We start from the raw sequence: 20635 nt of genomic DNA, 5'->3' as shown, positions 1-20635 counted from the left end.
AATTAGAAGCCCAAAGAAATACCCAAGAAGATAGGAGGCTAAGAATCCAAATATTGTCTTCTCAATCAGTTAGCCCAAGCCTAAGTCGGCCCAAATCTGCCCAACAAGCAGTCCAAAATCCTCCACATTAGCCCAACTATAGAACACTCTAGAACCACATCAAAACTACGTCGTTTTGATTAATATTCCAGACTTTAATCTCAGCTGTATAAGCTCTTAATCCAACGACTGAAATTCATTCTTTCATTCTCAAAGACCTAGACACAATTAGCATTTTAATTTTTCCATTCTCTCTCCAAAACAGACGCTTTTTCTCCTCCCTTTCCTTTTCTTCACAAATTCCATTGTTGCTCAACCATGGCAGACCTGCCATTACCATTTTTGAACAAGAAGCTCTGTACCTCATTTAATTTTCTTCAACATCAACGTTCAAATTTCAAATGTTCAAGAGCTTTTCACTCAATTTCGAAATCCCGCCCAAACCAAGAACCCTAGAAATCAGCCTATAAATACCCGCCTTTGAAGAGTTTTTCGACCAAGCTGAGAGCCGCCCCTTTTACCCCAAAAATTGAAGGTCTTCAGCGGTTGTCTTCACCCTTTGAGACCAAACTCAGAGCCACCGCTCTTCCCCTCTATAAATTATTCTATGCTTATTAACTGTTATTCATCTCAGAAAAGCTTCATTCTTTTTGACTCCCCAGCTATTTCTGTTGGGTATTTACCCTTGCATAAAATTGATTATCTTCATTTATTTTAGTCGAATATGCTTTTGTCTGAGAGGAAAGAGTGGTCTTAAAATTAGAGTTCGATAACGCATCTAAGATCCGTGCCTCAGTTTGCTGCTCCGCAACAGGTCAGTTTTCTTTCTAAACTGTAATCTTCCCTTATTTTGTTATTAGACGTAAAGTATGTGTTGTTTCGTCTTCTGTAGAAATCACATTCATTAGTGAGTCATGTTCTAGTTGTTTACTTACTAAACGTGAAGAAGACATGTTTGTTAAAATTACTCTACAAAATGGGTTATGCCGTTTTATCCAGTAATTATGATCTAAGTATAAGAATCATATTTTAGGAGTTGTATAGAAATTATGCCTTTAAACATTTTATAAGATAGATTATGTATTTTTAAAAGATTGAGTGGTCAGTGCTTTCTTCTTTTTATCCTTCCCCTTTTCTTTCGAATCTGCTAGTTTTAAAAAAAAATTCATTTGGTTTAAGTTGAGATTAATTCATGTCCTATGTCCTAGATATCATGAAAAATAAATATTCTCCATATGTTTGAAAAATCATTAAGTTAATATGACATTCTTGTGATTCTTGGGTTTGTTAAAAGTAGTATGTTAAGCGTTTTTTTATCTAAATATATATAAATCGTGATTTAGTTGATGCCTATGTGATGTTTAGGACTCATTTTATTTATAAATTCACACTTATTTACTAGAGGTTTATAAATACTATGCCTATAGGTCCCATTATTTTGCAGAGAATTTTAAAAGAGTAGAATTCATGTCTAGTTACCATGAGTATGCAAAATTTACCATGCCAAATACTGTCTTTTTTGTCTTAAGAGAGTTACAATACCACGGAATAAAATCACGATAGAGGAAGAATACATAAACAACAAAATGATACAACGCGCATCCCGATCCCACCATATAACAAGTAACAATATGAACATTCACCCTTATTACTTCTGGTTGTTGTGTGCAACCCGATCCCACTAGTACACCCTTATTACTCCTCATATATCACCCTTATTCCTCCTGTTGCGGCGTACAACCCGATCCCACCTGTCCACCCTTTTTACTCCTTGTTGCGGCGTACAACCCGATCCCACCAGACAATCACATTTCACCCTTACTCCTCCTTTTGCGGCGTGCAACCCGATCCCACCATATAAGTACAAATCACAAAATAAGAACAAGTATTTCATAATTTAGCTCAAAACCCTCTACAACATTTATACCTCAAACCAAAACAACGGGAATTCTTTGCAGTTATGAAACTTCATTAGTTAATACTACACAGCGAGACCAACCAAAGTGTACCATGAAGCACCAATAAACCAACTTAAATCAATAATGCAATATAATGAAACTACAGAACAATTAATACCTTCAATAGAGAAAATAACATTTAACAAGAAGTAATTAGACATGGAAGCATCAATAAGCAAGTAGCAGTTAAGACAGCAAAACGATATACTAGGAACGGGGAAAGGAACAAGCTAAATAGATAATTTTAAGGCTCATAGGTACTCGTCACCACACCTATATGCCACACACATAGAATTTCACATAGCAACTAAGTCGGGGATCCCTAATCCCTCGAGTCAAGGTTAGACCAAACGCTTACCTCAAGCCAATGGGTAATTCAAAGCTCAGTTACCGCTTTATCTCTCGATTCCACTTCCAATCCGCTAGTATCTAGTCATAATTAACTTAATAACATCAATTATCGCTAAAGAAATCAGTTCCAATGCATAACTATATGTTTCCCCACATTTTCCCCAAAAGTCAAAAACTGACCCGAGCCCGCTTAGTCAAAACTCGAAATTCAGACCAAAACTCTATTACCCATTCACCCCCGAGCCCGAATATATAATTAGTTTTGGAATCTGCAAATCTCTAAATTTCCAAATTTCTAAGTTCTACCCAAAAACACCCAATTCCACCATGAAAAACCCTAAATTCTAGGATGAAATCTTGTAAAAAGATGTATTAAATTGAAAGAAATGAGTTAAGAATCATTTACCTATGATTTGGGGAAGAAATTGCCTTTGGAAAATCGCGTCTTGAGGTTTAGGTTTTCAAAATGAGAGAATAAATGAAAAGTCTCATCTAAGTCCAAAGTTATCAGCTACAGATGTCGCATTTGCGACCTGAGCTTCGCAATTGCTAAGCTCGCAAATGCGAAGGACCATAGCAATTGCAAAGTCCTGCACATTTATGTTGCCTTCGCAACTATGAAGTTAAACTCACAAATGAGAACTTGATCTTCCACAAATGCGATGAAATGATCGCAATTGCGATCCCTGCCCTTCCCAGTTTTACTTCGCAAATACGAAAAAATCTTCGCAATTGCGAAGACTGCTTGGCCCAGCCTTCCTTCGCATTTGCGATGAAGGCCTCACAAATGCGAACCCTGACCTTGCAATTGTGAGGTTTGAGGCCTGCAACACAGCTGAAGCATATCAGTTATTTTTCTTAAGTCTAAAACACTTCGTAACCTATCCGAAACTCACCTAAGCCCTCGAGGCTCCAAACCAAGCATGCATACAAGTTATAAAACATCATAAAAACTTTCTCATATGATCAAATAGCCAAAATAAAACCTGGAACTATGAATTTAGCACCACATTGTATGAAATTTTCAAGATAGATTCAAAACTTCTATTTTCTCAACCAAAGGTACGAATCACGTCAAATCAATTTCAGTTTTCACCAAATTTCACAGATAAGGTTTAAATATCATAAAGGATCTATATCGGGCTCTAGAACCAAAATACGGGCCCGATACAACCAAGATCAGATCCTTTAAATTATTATATTTTTAGTCTTATCAATTTTTTCAAAAATTTATTTCTCGGGCTAGGGATCTCGGAATTCGATTCCGGGCATACGCCTAGATCCCATATTTTACTACGGAACCTCCATGACTGTTGGAACACAGGTCCGGGTCCGTTTGCCCAAAATATTGACCGAAGTCAACAAAAATCAACTTTTTAGGCCAAAAATCATCATTTCTTAACACATAAGGGCGTTTCGGATACACGTCCAGACTGCGCACGCAAATTAAGGAAAGGTAAAATGAGTCTTTTAAGTCCTCGAGACATGGATTCAAGTTCTAAAATAGAAGACCTTGAACGGACATAGAAAAGTACATGGAACAGTGAAAAGATGGGGATATCTATTTCGCATATCGAACTCGGATTCCCAAGTGGCTGCCTCAATAGGTTGACCTCTCCACTGCACACGAACCGAAGGATAACTTTTCGACCTGAACTGACGAACCTGCCGGTCCAGAATAGCTATCGACTCCTCTTCGTAGGTCAAATCCTTGTCCAGCTGGACTGTGCTGAAATATAACATGTGGGATTGATCACCGTGATACTTTCGAATCATGGACACATGAAACATTGGATGCACAGCTGATAAACCTGGTGGCAACGCAAGTCTGTAGGACACGTCTCTCACTCGATCAAGGATCTCAAAAGGTCCGATGAACCTAGGACTTAACTTGCCCTTCTTCCCAAATTGCATCACACCCTTCATGGGTGACACCCGAAGCAACACTCTCTCCCGACCATGAATGCCATATCACAAAACTTAGGGTCGGCATAACTCTTGCCTAGACTGAGCTGTATGAAATCTCTCCTGAATGATCTTATCCTTATCTAAGGCATCCTGCACTAAATCTGTACCCAATAACCAAGCCTCCCCCGGCTCAAACCACCCAATCAGCTATCAATACCGTCTACCATACAATACCTCATAGGGAGCCATCTGGATGCTCGACTGATAACTGTTATTGAAGGAAAACTCTGCTAACGGCAAGAACTTATCTCACGAACCTCCAAAGTCAATAACACAGGCGCGAAGCATATCCTCCAAGATCTGAATAATACGCTCAGACTGTCCATCCATCTAAGGATGAAATACTGTGCTCAACTCAACCCGCATACCCAACTCATGCTGTATTGCCCTTCAGAAATGCGAGGTAAACAGCGTACCTCGATCAGAAATGATAGACACTGGCACACCATGAAGACGAACGATCTCATGGATATAGATCTCTGCCAACCACTCCGAAGAAATAGAAACTGCCACATGAATGAAATGCGTTGGTTTAGTCAGCCTATCCACAATAACCCATGCTGCGTTGAACTTCCTCTGAGTCAATGGGAGTCCAACAACGAAGTCCATAGTGATACGCTCCCACTTCTACTCAGGAATCTCAATCTTCTGAAGCAAACCACCAAGTCTCTGATGCTCGTACTTTACCTGTTGACAATTCAAACACCGAGCTACATATGCAACAATATCCTTCTTCATCCTCCTCCACCAATAATGCAGCCACAAATCCTGATACATCTTGGCGGTGCCCGGATGAATAGAATACCGAAAACTATGGGCCTCCTCTAGAATCAACTCCTCAAGCCCATCTACATTAGGCATACAAATACGACTCTGCATCCTCAAAACTCTATCATCTCCAATTGTAACCTGCTTGGCATCTCCGTACCGCACCGTGTCCCTAAGGACAAGCAAATGAGGATCAGCATATTGCCGATATCTGATATGCTCAAAAAAGAAGACCGAGCGACTGTGCAAGCTAGAACATGACTGGTCTCAGAAACATCCAACCTCACGAACTGATTGTCCAAAGCCCGAACATCTAAGGCAAACGGTCTCTCACTTACTGGAATATACGTAGTGCTGCCCATACTGGCTGACTTCCTACTCAAAGCATCGGCCACCACATTGACCTTCCCGGGATGATACAAGATGGTGATATCATAGTCTTTCAATAGCTCCAACCACCTTCTCTGCCTCAAATTGAGCTCTTTTTGTTTAAACAAATACTGCAAACTCTTATGATCCGTGAACACCTCACATGACATGACATATAAATAATGCCTCCAAATCTTCAGAGCGTGAACAATGGCTGCTAGCTCTAAGTCATGAACTGGGTAATTCTTCTCATGAATCTTCAACTGTCGTGAAGCATACGCAATAACCTTTCCATTCTGCATCAACACCACACCAAGTCCAATACGAGATGCAATCACAATATATTGTATATGGCCCTGTACTTGTGGGCAACACCAACACCGGCACCGTAGTCAAAGCTATCTTGAGCTTCTGAAAGCTCACCTCACACTCGTCCAACCACCAAAATGGGGCACCCTTCTTGGTCAACCTGGTCATCAGGGCTGCTATAGATGAAAACTCCTCCACAAACCGATGGTAATAACCCGCCAAACCCAAGAAACTTTGGATCTCTATAGCTGATGTGGGTCTAGGCCAGTCCTTGACTACCTCATTCTTCTTAGGATCCACCTGAATACCCTCCACTGATACAAGGTGACCCAAGAAAGCAGCTGAACTCAACCAAAACTCATATTTCAAAAACTTAGCATATAATTGGTTGTCTCTTAGAGTTTGAAGAACGATCCGAATATGCTGCTCATGCTCCTCTCAACTGCGGGAATAGATCAAGATATCATCAATGAAAATAATTACGAAGGAATCCAGAGAGGGCTTAAACACCCGATTCATCTAATCCATAAATGTTGTTGGGGAATTTGTCAACCAAATGACATCACTAGGAACTCATAATGCCCATATCGAGTACGAAAAGTTGTCTTAGGGACATCAGATGCCCTAATCCTCAACTAATGGTAGCCAAATCTCAAATCAATTTTTGAAAACACCTTGGCACCCTGAAGCTGATCAAGTAAGTCATCAATCATCGGCAATGGATACTTGTTCTTGATAGTGACTTTGTTCAACTACCGGTAATCTATGCACATCCTCATCAATACATCATTCTTCTTCACAAACAACACAGGTGCACTCTAGGGCGAGACACTAGGTCTAATAAAGCCCTTATCAAGCAAATCTTGCAACTACTCCTTCAATTCTTTCAACTCTGGCAGGGCCAAACAATACATAGGAATAGAAATGGGCTGAGTGCTTGGAGCCAAATCAATGCAAAAGTCGATATCCCTGTCGGGTGGCATCCCCAGCATGCCTGCAGAAAATACCTCTAGGAGCTCCCGAACAACTGGTACAGAATCCATGGAAGGGAACTCTGCACTAGAATTATGAACATAAGCCAAATAAGCCAAACACCCCTTCTCGACCATACGTTGAGCCTTCATATAAGAGATAACCCTGCTAGTAGAATGACCAGGAGTCCATCTCTACTCCAATCGAGGCAACCCCGGCAATGCTAAGGTCACGATCTTAGCGTGACAGTCCAATATAGCATGATAAGGTGACAGTTAATCCATCTCCAAAATGATATCGAATCAACCATATCTAGAAGTAGGAGATCTATGTTAGTCTCAAGACCCCCAATAACAACTACACATGAGCGATAGACACGATCTACAATATGAATCCTCCACCAGTGTGGACACATATATGGGAGAACTCAAAGAATCACGAGGCACAACCAAATATGAAGCAAAATAAAAAGACACATAGGAGTATGTAGACCCTGGATCAAATAGAACTAAAGCATCTCTACTACAAACCGAAATAGTACCTATGATAACAGCATCGGAGGACTTAGCCTCAGGCCTGGTTGGGGAAATGTAACTTCAGGGATGGGCCCCACCACTCTGAACCATATCTCTGGGACGGCCTCCTGCTGGCTGGCCTCCACCTCTAACGGCCTGGCCTCTACCTCTAATGGCTTGACCTCCACCTCTAGCGGGCTGACCCCTACTTCTGGCTCCCTGTCCCCTACCTCTAGCTGGTTGAGCGGGCGGTGCCGGGTTCATGGCACGAGAACCTTGCTGCTGTGGCGAAACACCTACCAATCTTGGATAGGTCCTCCGGATATGCACATACTCGCCACACTCGAGACATCCATCCTGATATTGCGGCTGACCCTGACGAGCCGACTGACCGCAATAATAACTCTGAAAAGGAGGTACTGCGATAGGAGTTGGCGATGCACTATAAGCTGGCTACCCTGAAGGAGGTACATAAGGACCACAACCCCCTGAAGCTCCATGGGATGTCTGAAGTGCTTAATGAAATGGCCTGGAAGGATGGCCCCTACCAAAAGTACCACGACCTCCAGATGAGGCCCCACTGAATCCACCAGAGTGACGAGGCCTCTTGTCAGTCCCCTGACCACTCCCCTGTAATAGAACCATATCAACTCGTCTAGCTACATTGGCTACATCCTGGAAAGAAATCTCACTCCCTGAATCCTTAGCCCTCTGTAATCTGATAGGCTAAGCAAGTCCCTTAATAAACCTTCTCACCCTCTCTCTCTCGGTAGGAATTATAAGAAGAGCGTGATGGGCCAAATCAAGAAATCTGGTCTCGTACTGAGTAACGATCATAGAACCTTGCTGAAGACGCTTGAACTACCTCCGATAGTCCTCTCTTTGAGTGATGGAAAGATACTTCTCCAAAAATAGCTGAGAGAACTGGTCCCAAGTGAGAGCTGGTGACCCAGTTAGTCTGTCCAAACAATAATCCCTTCACCATTTCTTGGTGGAACCTGACAAACTAAAGGCAGCAAAGTCGATCCCATTGGTCTCCACTATCCCCATGTTCCGTAACACCTTGTGACAAATGTCCTAATAGTCCTGGGGATCCTATGAAGATGTATCGACCTGGGTCACTCTCCATAAAGTCTACTAGATGGACCAAAGCATCCTGAAGTACAAGGGTAGCTATGAACCCCTCTGGAACCTGAGCTGGCCCTGCTGGAACGGTCTGGGCCGGAGCCTCCTCATCAAACTCTACCTGAGGCTCTGTCGCTGGTGCTACTGCTCGAGCTCTAGGCTAAGCCCTGCCCCTGCCTCGGTCCCTAGCACGTCTTTGTTCTTGACATCTGCCCCTTGTAGGAGCTGCTGATCAGTTGATGAAGCGGTACACGTTCTCGCCATCTGCGAAGGAATAGAGTAAAAAGTTCAATTAGCATTGAGATATCAAATCGCATGACAAAGAAGAATAGAATTGAAAATGTTCTTAACTCTGTACCCTCTGGGGGATAAACACATACGTCTCCATACCGATCCCTCAGACTCTACTAAGCTTGTTCGTGAATTGTGAGACCTAGGCAATTTAGAGCTCTAATACCAACTTGTCACAACCCTAATTTCCCACTGTCGGGACTAAGATGGTGCCTAACATTGCACTCGCTAGGCAAGTCAACGATAGAGTTATAATCACCTTTTTCCTTTACATTTTCATAATTAAGATTAACAAAAGCTAATTCAAATAGAAATAAAATCGAAAGTACGTATTAAACTGATTATCCTTATACTATTAACAAAATTGAACAGTTACCACCTAGAAACGGGTGTCACAACTCACAAACATTCTATGAATACTATAAGTATGGGTTTGAAAGAAAAAATACATCTGTCTCAGAAGAAAATAAAATAGAAATGAGGAAAACATATGAGGGGATGCCAGGGCCTATGGATGCTTACAGGACTACCTTGGGTCTCCTGTATGAATGCCTACAACCTACCTCTCAATCAGCCACAACCAGCTCCTAAATCTGCACAGAAAGTGTAGAGTGCAGTATCAGTACAACCGACTCCATGTGATGGTAAGTGACAAGCCTAACCTCGATGAGGTAGTGATGAGGCTAAGGCGGAACTTATACAATATAACCTGCAATAGTATATAATAAAGCAAACAAGAAATACAGAATGAAATGGAACAGTAACTTGCAGTAAATAAATATGGAATCCAAATAGTACTCAGCTATAACCAATCCTTAAGAGAGTTATAATACCACAGAATAAAATCACGACAGAGGAAGAATAAATAAACAACAAAATGATGCGGGGCACCTCCCGATCCCACCATATAACAAGTAATAATATGAACATTCACCCTTATTACTCCTTGTTGTGGCATGCAACCCGGTCCCACCAGTCCACCCTTATTACACCTCATATATCACCCTTATTCCATCTGTTGCAGCGTGCAACCCGATCCCACCTGTCCACTCGGATAACTAGGGATTCTAGCTCTTTTTACTCGAGTTTTGGATTAAAAATGTATACAAACAGTCCCAAAGGCTTACATGTTGTACTTGTTTATAGAGTTTGGTCAAAAAGGTGACAATTAGTCAAAACCAGCCCAAAAAGGTTTGAAACATGCACAAGTACCAAGAACAAGTCAAAGCACGGTTGCAACAGACCCACCGCGGCCGCAAGCCATTTAGTGCGGTCCGTAATAAGGAGATTCAGAGAGGTACACTTTTGGAGCCTAAGGCAATGCGGTCCGCAGTGGATTTATTGCGGTCGCTGTAGCCTCTTCACGGCCGCAATCCATTTTGTGCGGTCCGCAGAGAGGGGGGATTAGAGAGTTGGGAGTTTGAAGATAAAAGCCAATGCGATCCGCGGTCCTTTTTGTGCAAACTGCAGCTGAAGCCACCGCGGCTGCGGTGCATTTTATGCGGCCCGCGGTAGCCAGATTCAGAGAGTGAATAGTCAAGCCAAGAAGCTTCATCACGGTCCACGGTGCATTTTATGCGGACCGCAGTACCTCGTCCAGGGTATTTTTGTCCAAAAAATTTGGCCTAGCATAAATACTTTCTGTTCACATTTATGGCATCTTTTGTAATCTGTGAGACTCCAGAGCACGTGAACGACTGTTTTATTCCATTTTGAGTAATTTGTATCTAGATTAACACTGAATATTCATTATCTTAGTGTGTAATTAAATTTTATGGGTTATTCTTCATCTATTTCTCTGATTTCTTCCATTATTATGAGTAGCTAGAACCATTAGCTAGGGTTGTGGCTCAACCCTAATGTGGGTATTTGATGGGTCTTTTGATTTAAGGCTTAGATGTTTATGGGTAGTTGATATTTGGGTTGATTTGTGTTTTTCATGTTGAATTTATGGTTGCAAACACTAATTTGTGCCTATTTGACTTGGTATCTTCTTGATAAAGAGAGCTTGAGTCTAGGAAAATCAGCCCAACAAGGAATTGGGGTGTAACCAAGAGATTGATAGCCTCAATTAAAGAGTTAAACCTAGAAATAGTAATACCCAACCGACTTGAGCCTTTATTGCTTGCACAATTTTGACACCCAATTGGTCTTGAGAAAGTCAATTAGGGCAAAATCACCCAAGCTACCTAGAGGTATAGAGTGAGTAATTCCATGCATTGGCTATATCACAATCCCCAATATAACTTCTTTTCCTTAGGCTTTAGATCCTGTCAAGTATTCACCTAGGAGAAAGTCACTTCCCCAGTGCCTCTTTAACTATTTGGAAAACCTTACAAGCATTCACTCTTAGTTTAATCTAGCATACTATTAGTTTAAAAATTAGAAGTAACAAACAACCAAAGATGATTGGAAGTGTAACTAAGAGCATCACACATTTCTAGATTAGATAGGAATCTAATTCCCAATTCTAGCTCCTTGTGGATTTGATCCCGACCATCTCGGGTAAAAGCTACTTCGACTGCTCTCGCCACTTTTTAGTGGTGTAGGGTTGGATTTGATCACTTTTTGGCGTCGTTGCGGGGGAGCTAACGGTTTTGGTTATCTATCTAAATATTTTTGTGTATTGTTCTTCTTTTCTTCTATGTTACTAATTTGTGTGTGTCGCAAAATTCAGGTACAAAATGGAAGCAAACAATGCACCTCTTGGAGATCTTCCACCGGGGGAGGAGAGATGACAATATTGATGATGAGGTTCCTATAGTACCTCAAGGACAAAGGAGAGGCCACCAGGCCAATGACAATGTTCTAGACCCTCCCCCACCACCTCCAAGAGTGGCTCCTCGAGTGCTTTCCAACCAAGGATATGCTAGTGCAATTGTCCCATCCCGGATCCGGGTGGGAAATTTTCAAATTACAAATGTGATGCTGACTTTGTTGGAGCAACGAGGGTAATTCACGGGTGCTCCCCATCAGAATGCTTACAAACATCTCAAGGGTTTCGTGGATACCTGTTGGGGGAGCAAGCAAACTAATGTGTTAGAGGATGTATTCTGTTGAGATTATTCCCTTTCTCACTTAGAGGGAAGGCATTAGATTGGCTTGAAAGGCTTCCCAACCATTCCATCACTACTTGGGATGAGTTGGCAGATAAATTCATTGCAAAGTTTTTCTCGCCGGGACATATGGCAGTATTTAGGGATGAGATCTTAGCTTTCAAGCAGGAGCCCAACGAACCATTGCACGAGATATGGGAGAGATACCGAACCATGGTAAAGGAATGTCCCAACAATGATATGACTGAGGCAATGATACAACAGACATTCTACTGGGGCATTAACACAACAAATCAGTGCATAGTGAACCAACTTGCAGAGGGTAATTTCATGAAGCTCTCTTATGATGAGGCTTGTGACATTCTTGATGAGATAGCTTACACGTCTTCCACTTGGCAAAGTAGAGCCAATGTGCCACAGGGTGACCCCACAATCATCCACTTGCATAAAGAGCTCCATGATCCTGGACAGGCAATAGTAGAGCTGACAACAACAATGAGCCAGCTAACAAATACACAATTATAGTAGGTTCAAAATCCAATACATGTAATTGCTATGGAGGGTGTCAAAATGTTAGTGAACAAAAGAAGACAAAGAAGTCAACATAACCAAGGGAGTTCGGAATAATATGACAATGATAGTGGTGGATTCCAAGATGATGGTTATGATGGGCAGAATGAAGAAGTGCAATATGTGAGCAATTATCAGGGCCAAAGGGTCAATTCTTCCAACCAACAACAATGAAGACCCCAAGGCAATTGGGGTAATCAACAACAATAAAGGAATAGTAATTGGGGGAACAACAACCAAAATTCCAATTGGGACAATCAGAACAATTAGGGTAATTGGAGTGGCAACAATAACAATTGGGGTGGAAGCAACAATCAGGGTGGTTGGAACAATGGAAACCAAGGAAATCGGGGGCAAGGCTTTCAAAGACCACCAATGTATCAACAACTGAACAATCCACCCCCATTTTCATCCCAAGGTCCTAGTTCTTCTAACAACAAAATGGGGAGAATTGAAATGATGTTTGAACAGATGATGAAAAAGAATGTGGACTCTGATGCTCAGTTGTTGTCCCACAATACTTCAATCGGAAACTTGGAGGTTCAATTAGGCCAAATCTCACAATCCTTGAATACTCTCCCTAAGGGGGCTCTACCAAGTGATACGGTAGTAAACCCGAAGAGTGGGAACAATTCCAAGCATATAATGGCGGTAACTGCAAGAAATGGACGAGGCGGTGATGTTAATGCCTCCAAACAAAAAGAAATTTTAAATAATGAAGTTGAGTTGCAAGAGGATGAGATCCCTTTGGTGGTTGAAAATATGATTGCTGATAACGTGAATGAGAAAGTGGGGATTGATATCCAAGATGCCGAGGCGGAAACCCAGAATGACGTGAACCCATCTAGGGAACACATAATAGACATGCCGAAAATAGTGGTGCCTAAAGCCAAGGCTCCTTTGCAAGGCCACCTCCACCTTATCCTCAAAGGCTAGCAAAGTAGATAAATGAGAACCAGTTTAAGAAGTTCATTGATTTGATGAAGAGCTTATCCATTAATGTGCCTTTGGTGGAGGCTCTAGAGCAAATGTCGGGTTATGCTAAATTCATGAAAAACTTGGTGACAAAGAAACGATCCATGGATTATGAGACTATCAAGATGACCCACCAAGTTAGTGCAATAGTGCACTCAATGGCTCCGAAGCTAGAAGATCCCGGTGCTTTCACCATTCCTTGCACCATTGGGAGTGCAGACTTTGCTAAAGCTCTATGTGATTTGGGGGCAAGTATCAACTTGATGCCCTACTCAGTTTTCAAGACTTTGGGTATTGGGCAACCGAGGCCAACTTCCATGAGATTGCAAATGGAGAATGGAACAATGAAGAGACCTCTGGGTATAATCAATGATGTTCTTGTCCGGGTGGACAAATTTATCTTGCCAGCTGATTTTGTGATCTTGGATTGTGAGGCAGATTCTGAGGTTGCAATCATATGGGGAAGACCTTTCCTTGCAATGGGGAAGGCCTTAGTTGATGTGGAAGCAGGGGAATTCACCTTCCGGGTGGGTGATGAGAAAGTGATCTTTCATGTGTGCAAGTCAATGAAGCAGCCCAACAATTCTGAAGTGTGCTCTTTTGTAGACCTTGTCACGATAGTAATAGTTGATGATACTAGTACAATGACCAATGTGGAGGACCCTCTAGAGGTGGTATTGTTGAATCTGGATATAAATGAGGATGAAGGACGAGTGGAGTATGTCAATACCTTACATGGAATGGGCTCTTAATCTTATGAGCCTAGGAAACTCTCGTTGGATCTTGAAAATAGGAAGACTCTACCAACAAAACCTTCAATTGAGGCCTCCAGTGTTGGAGTTGAAGCTATTGCCTCCACACCTCAGGTACGAATTCTTAGGCCCTAATTCAACTTTGCCAGTTATTCTTTCCTCTTGTCTTACTAACATGCAGGTTGATGCCAAATTGGCAGTGCTCCAAAAGCGGAAGAAGGCAATTAGATGGACCTTAGCTTATATTCGGGGGATAAGCCTCACATTCTATATGCACAAGATTATTCTGGAAGGTGATACAAAGCCATCCTTGGAACATCAAAGGCGGTTGAACGAGGCAATGCAACAAGTGGTGAAAAAGGAGGTGATCAAGTGGTTGGATGTTGGGGTTGTATAGCCCATCTCTGAAAGCTCTTGGACTTCGTCGGTGCAATGTATGCCGAAAAAGGTTTGTATGACCATGGTTACCGATGCACAAAATGAGTTGATTCCTACCAGGACCGTTACTGGGTGGAGGGTGTGCATGGATTATCGCAAGTTGAATAAAGTTACCCGCAAGGATCACTTTCCATTGCCTTTTCTTGATCAGATGTTAGACCGACTTGCTGGGCGTGCCTTATACTATTTTTTGGATGGGTATTCTGGGTACAACCAAATTTTAATTGCTCCGAAAGATCAGGAGAAGACCACCTTCACTTGTCCATATGGTACCTTTGCCTTTTCTAGGATGCCTTTTGGGTTGTGTAATGCACCAGTTACATTCCAGTGGTGTATGATGGCCATTTTTACCGATATGGTAGAAGACATTTTGGAGGTGTTCATGGACGAATTTAGTGTTGTGGATGACTCGTTTGATGGATGTTTGAAAAATCTTGATAGAGTGTTGGCCCATTGTGAAGAAACCAATCTTGTTCTTAATTGGGAGAAATGCCACTTCATGGTTGAGGAGGGCATAAAATTTCAAAGCATGGTATAGAGGTAGGCAATGCAAAAATTAATGTGATTTCAAGACCCCCTCCCCCTACTTCTGTCAAGGGAGTTAGAAGTTTTCTTGGGCATGTAGGATTCTACCGGAGATTTATCAAAGACTTTTACGAAGGTAGTGAATCCCTCATGCAAGTTATTGGAAAAAGATGCCAAGTTTGTGTTCGATGAGAGATGTATGCAACCTTTGAACTTCTCAAGCACAAGTTGACCACCACTCCTATTATTACCGCACCCAATTGGAGCTTACCTTTTGAGCTCATGTGTGACGCGAGTGATGTTGCGGTTGGGGTGGTCTTGGGTTAAAGAGTGAACAAAATATTTCATCCGGTGTATTATGTGAGCAAGATAATGAATGATGCTCAAGTGAACTACACAGTAACTGAGAAAGAGCTTTTGGCTATTGTATTCGCAATGGAGAAATTTCGGCCGTATTTCACGGGTGCTAAGGTCATAGTTCATACCAATCATGCCGCACTCCGGTACTTGATGACGAAAAAAGATTCCAAAGCTAGGCTGATGTGATGGGTCTTGTTACTTCAAGAGTTTGATTTGGAGATTGTGGACCAGAAGGTTAGTGAAAACCAAGTGGCGGACCACTTGTCCTAGTTGGAGGAAGAGGGGAGGTCTCGTGATTGCTTAGAGATCAATGATTCATTTCCCGATGAGCAACTCCTTTCTGTGTCGGTGAATGGTATGCCATGGTTTGCGGACGTTGCTAATTTCCTTGTGACTAGTATAATACCATGCAAGCTCTCTTGTAACCAAAGGAAGAAGCTCAAACGGGATAGTTTGGACTTCTATTAGGATGAGCCGTACTTGTTCAAGATTTGCACGGATGGTGTGATCCGAAGGTGTATCCCGGAGGAGGAGCAATTGAGTATCTTAGAGGCATGTCATTCCTCTCCCTATGGTGGCCATCATGGCGAGGCGAGGACGGCTTCAAAAGTTCTTAGTTGTGGGTTTTATTGGCTAACTTTGTACAAAGATGCAAGTGAACTTGTGAAGAGATGCGACGAATGTCAAAGAGTGGGTGCAATTTTGAAGAAAGATGAGATGCCTCTCAATACCATTCTTGAAGTTGATATTTTTGATGTATAGGGCATTGATTTCATGGGCCCATTTGTTAGTTCATGTGGGAACACATACATTCTAGTGGCAGTTGACTATGTTTCAAAGTGGGTTGAAGTTGTGGCTTTGCCCAACAATGAGACCCGGAGTGTTGTTGCATTTCTCAAGAAGAGCATTTTTACTAGGTTTGGCACTCCTCGAGGAATCATAAGTGATGGGGGGTCTCATTTTTGTAATCGAGCTTTTGATACTTTACTTTCAAAGTATGGTGTCAATCACAAAGTTTCTACTCCTTATCATCCTCAGGCGAGTGGCCAAGTTGAAGTCTCAAATAGGGAATCAAGAGTATATTGTCAAAGACTATCAATGCAAATAGGACCGATTGGTCAAAGAAATTGGATGATGCTCTATGGGCTTATAGGACTACTTACAAGACTCCGATTGGTATGTCTTCGTAGCGGTTGTTAATTGGGAAAGCTTGCTACCTACCAGTTGAGTTAGAGCATAAGGCCATGTGGGCTTTGATGAAGCTTAATCTGGAATGGGATGTGGCAGTAAATCTTCGTGTGGAGCAGCTTAATGAACTTGATGAATTCTGATTTCGTGCCTACTCTAGTTCGTCCTTGTACAAGGACAAGATAAAGTACCTTCATGATAAATATGCTTGAGTCAAGGAGTTCAAAGTGGGTGATTTGGTTCTATTGTTCAATTCTCGGTTACGTCTGTTTCCGAGAAAGCTTAAGTCAAAATGGAGTGGACCTTTTGAAGTGGTATTTGTAACTCCATTTGGTGCACTTGACTTGAAGAACAAAAATGGGGAGGTTTTCAGAGTTAATGGGCACTGGGTCAAGCACTACCTGGGCAAAGTTGATGACAGCCACGTGGTGGCACTACTCCATCTAAAGTGATTTGATGGTAACCTACGTCGTGCCGCAACGTTAAATCAGGCGCTTCTTGGGAGGCAAACCATGTGTCTTTCTTTTTGTTTTTCTTTGATTTTCTTTGTAGTATAATATTTGCTTTTGGTCTAACTGGTTGTGAGATGTGTATAGGATTGGTTTGATGCAGTGCAGGAACTAAACTGGAAAAATGGAAAAATGATGCACTCTCTGAAGTTTGGACTGCTGCCGCAATGCATTTTTCACGGCCACAATGGCCTTGTTGCAGGGGAAAAATTTCATTGTGGTACGCACTGTTGATTGGAAAAAAGTGAATGCTCTCTGAAGTTGTCACCGCATCCGTATTGCCTTTCTTGCGGTCCGCGGTACCCATTGCGGCCGCAGAACATTTCTTGCGGTCCGCAGTGGCTACCTCCTTAGTGCTTCAGACTTTTGAGTACCGCGAACCGGGGTGCCTTTTTATGCGGTCCGCGGTGGATAGGTACAGTGGGTCCCAGGTCCTTTTTCTATAAATAGGACTTGAGGCCTTCATTTAAAACTTTTCGCTCATTTGCTTTCCAAATAGTAAAAAGTATTGTTCATCCCTAACCCTAACTGCATGAATTCAATGACTGATTCTCATTCATCTAGGTTGCATCTCATTACTGGTACTTTTAATCTTTCCTTAGTCTTTAATGGTGTTTTATTTTCTTTTAATTGATTAGTTCTACGTCTTCTTTTTCCCTTTTCCTTTAAATTTTTAGCTTAGGGTTGCATAATGTATTTAGAGTAGGATTAAGTAGTTAAATACAATGATTAACTACCTAGTGGGTTCATAATATGTGCATTTAGGCTTAAAAATGAGAAAATTTGAAACCCTAGGTTGGTTTTACTGAATGAGGTTCACTGCGGTCCGCGGTGGATTCTTCGAGGTGCCTCTCTGCAGTTCGCGATGGCATTTTATGCGGACCGCAGTGGTAAAACTTCAAAGAGTGAAGGTTTGAGGACCGCGGCCACAGTGGATTTTCTACGGTCCGCAGTGCCTTACCGCGGTGGCACTACAATTCTTGCAGTCCGCGGTGGCCTTTATCAGAGTGTGGGTAGTCTGAGCCCCACCTCAATGCAGACCGTGGTGCCATTTTGTGCGGTCCGTAGTGGTATCTTTGTGCCCGCATTTCATTTTTTGTGGACCACAGTCTGTAGTTCTACTTTACATTGTCAACTGTCTGCAATCATAATCTCTACTGCTTCATCTAGTACTATGATACTAACAATAATTAAATGAATTTTCCTTGCAGATAATGGTGAAATCATGAGGTGGAGGTGATAAATAGAAAGGCAAAGGAGAGTCCTCCCGGGGTAGGGGACGAGGCATGATCAGATTGACCCCATAAGTCCGGCAAGCAATTAAGGACACCAGAAAGTCTATAAGGACTACGGATAGAGCTACTTCCCATTCGGGAAGTGAGTATTTGTCCTCTTGGGAGGCATACGACTCCGAGTCAGTGCCAGAGTATGTTCTTGACTGGCCAGAAAGGCGAATATTAAGAGATGCACCTTTGGGCACTCCTACTGCTCAAGCTTCAAATGCAATTTCTTCTGGGTTGTCTGAGGGCTCAGGTGAGAGCGGAGATGATGTTTCTTCTACCTCACCTACAATTTTAACACCTGGTAAGGATCTCGTAGAAGAAAAAGAAGGGGGGGTGAGCCCCAAGTAGGAAGGGTGGCTAGAACTAGAAAATCGGAATCTTGGCAAGATAGGTTTGTTAGTGAATTGGCATACCACAAGTTCAGAGAATGGTGGCCCAAGAGGAAGTTGATACTTGAACGGTGATTCAATGACAAGGATCTTCTGCCTCACAACCTAAATGTGCAGAGGCAATTTAGAGAGAGGCCGAGCTGGGATTATTTCATAGGCAACGTTGAAGATGAAAATGAGCACTTGGTGAAGGAGTTTTACACTAATGTTTCCCACATCAAAAAGGGCACTACAGTGACTAAGGTGCAAAATTTGAAAGTAAAGTTTGATGGGAAAACAATTAATGAATACCTAGGTTTTCTAGAGGAGGATGAAACTTTATACTTAGAAAAGGTAGCATTGGGGGAGGATGCTCGTCCGTGGTTAGCAGAGTACTTGGCAATCCCATGTACCACCCCAATATGGTTGACAGTGGGAGTCAAAATTTTGAGGAGAACCCTGAACTTCGAGGCGAAAGGGTGGGAGACCCTTTGTGTGCAGCAGGATAGACCCCACCACTCACGAGAACTATCTTCCTATCTCCCGGTCTATATTGGTGGCGTATATCATGGTGGGGTACCCGATCAACATCAGGAATATTATGTCCAGGGTGATTACACGGTTGGTGAATGAAGGTGATAGATCCTACCCCTTTTCACATTTCCTGACCATGTTTTGAGGATCAAGATGTGGAGAAAAGAAAGTTTGATAGGTGAAACCAAAGTCACCCTTCTCCTAGTACAGCCTCAAGGGTGATGACAATCCTAAAGATTTGAAAGGTAAAGTCACTGCTTCTACTAGCCAGTCTGAAGAGCCAGTAGTAGTAGTAGCTTCTTCTCAGCCTCCCTCAGCCATACCAGAGACTGCCCTAGGACCCTCTACTTCCACTGTCCCAAATATCCCCTCATCTTTAGCCTACCCATTGACTGCCCACCGTTTGAGCCAAACCATTGCCAGTATCAACAACTGGATGCAGACAGCTACTTCTAAGCTGTCTGTGCTTTCTAGCTCGGTGGTAGCCCAGTCTGTACCCCTTCAGCCATAGGTTCCACAGTCAGTGGAGGATACTCTCAAGGAGCTTCTGGACAACCAGAAAAAGCTCCTAGAGAACCAGCAATTAATTTTGGAGGCTGTAAGTACTCATGGCAAAGCATGGAAGGAGTTGGCAAAGGAAACAAAGAAGTTGAGAAAGACTTGGGAATTAAAGGAGTCAGTAAAAGAGTTGAGGGTGGAGGTAGAGAAATTGAAGGCTGATCACTTACCCTTGGAGCTATTATTGCATGACCTGGCTCCAGCAGCCCATCTTGAGCCGGAGTAGGAGGTGGAGAGGCCAGAAAAGAGGAAGAGTGTGATTCCCCATGTTGATGATGTAGTGATTGAGTTAGAAGACACCCATGATGGTTCCTCCAGCTAGCCACAAGTCCCAGTGCAGGCCCAGGACCCAGTGCAGGCTCAGGTCCTAGTGCAAGCCCAGGACCTAGTACAGGCTCAGGTCCCAGTGCAAGCTCAGGTCCCAGGGATCCAGTCACAGGTTCCCGAGCAGTTCGAGGACCTAAGGAACCAGGCTCATGATCCTATGCAGACGGAGGGCCAATATGGAGTTTTCTTTACTCTCTTTCTTATTTTGATCTATTTTTGGTTAGTGAGCATTGAGGACAATGCTAGCTTTCTTTTGAGGGGGTAGCCCTATTTGGATGATTTGGTGTTATGAATATGATATGATTTTCTTTTTATGATGCTTTGATTTTAACTTTTGATATGTATATAATTTTACCGTTTTAGTTCACTTTTAGTACTTTGCAACTTTGGTCTGTATATAAAGTTACTTTCTGATGCATATATTTATTCCCCCTTATGTATATTCATCTAAATCCCCTCTTGTATATATTCATTCTACTTTCCGCATTTTTATGTTATAGCTTCTTATTTCATTTTGGTAGCTTCTT

At 42.4% G+C, this 20635-nt stretch overlaps 1 protein-coding gene across 4 annotated transcripts; it reads left to right on the top strand.

Moving 5' to 3' along the window:
* The first annotated feature begins 258 nt into the window (after window positions 1-258).
* LOC107767746 (uncharacterized) lies at window positions 259-20526 on the top strand. Of its 4 annotated transcripts, XM_075256396.1 has the most exons (4): window positions 259-853; window positions 11343-14132; window positions 14219-17258; window positions 18250-20526. In XM_075256396.1, exon 2 carries the CDS (start codon window positions 13272-13274, stop codon window positions 14016-14018), a length of 747 nt encoding a protein of 248 aa, XP_075112497.1. In that variant the 5' UTR covers window positions 259-853; window positions 11343-13271; the 3' UTR covers window positions 14019-14132; window positions 14219-17258; window positions 18250-20526. The 4 variants fall into 4 exon arrangements, with proteins under 4 accessions (XP_075112497.1, XP_075112498.1, XP_075112494.1 ...); XM_075256397.1 differs by lacking the exon at window positions 14219-17258; XM_075256393.1 differs by having other exon boundaries at window positions 11343-17258.
* The last annotated feature ends 109 nt before the right edge of the window (window positions 20527-20635 follow it).

The sequence above is a fragment of the Nicotiana tabacum genome, chromosome 6 (genome assembly GCF_000715075.1).
Source record: "Nicotiana tabacum cultivar K326 chromosome 6, ASM71507v2, whole genome shotgun sequence".
In the NCBI taxonomy this organism is placed as follows: domain Eukaryota; kingdom Viridiplantae; phylum Streptophyta; class Magnoliopsida; order Solanales; family Solanaceae; genus Nicotiana; species Nicotiana tabacum.
The sequence above is the reverse complement of the archived record's forward strand: the minus strand, read 5'-3'. Positions and strand labels throughout refer to the sequence as shown.

Excerpts from the sequence above, each read along its gene's own strand:
- LOC107767746 (XM_075256397.1), top strand. The coding sequence starts at position 13,272 with ATGAAGAGCTTATCCATTAATGTGCCTTTGGTGGAGGCTCTAGAGCAA.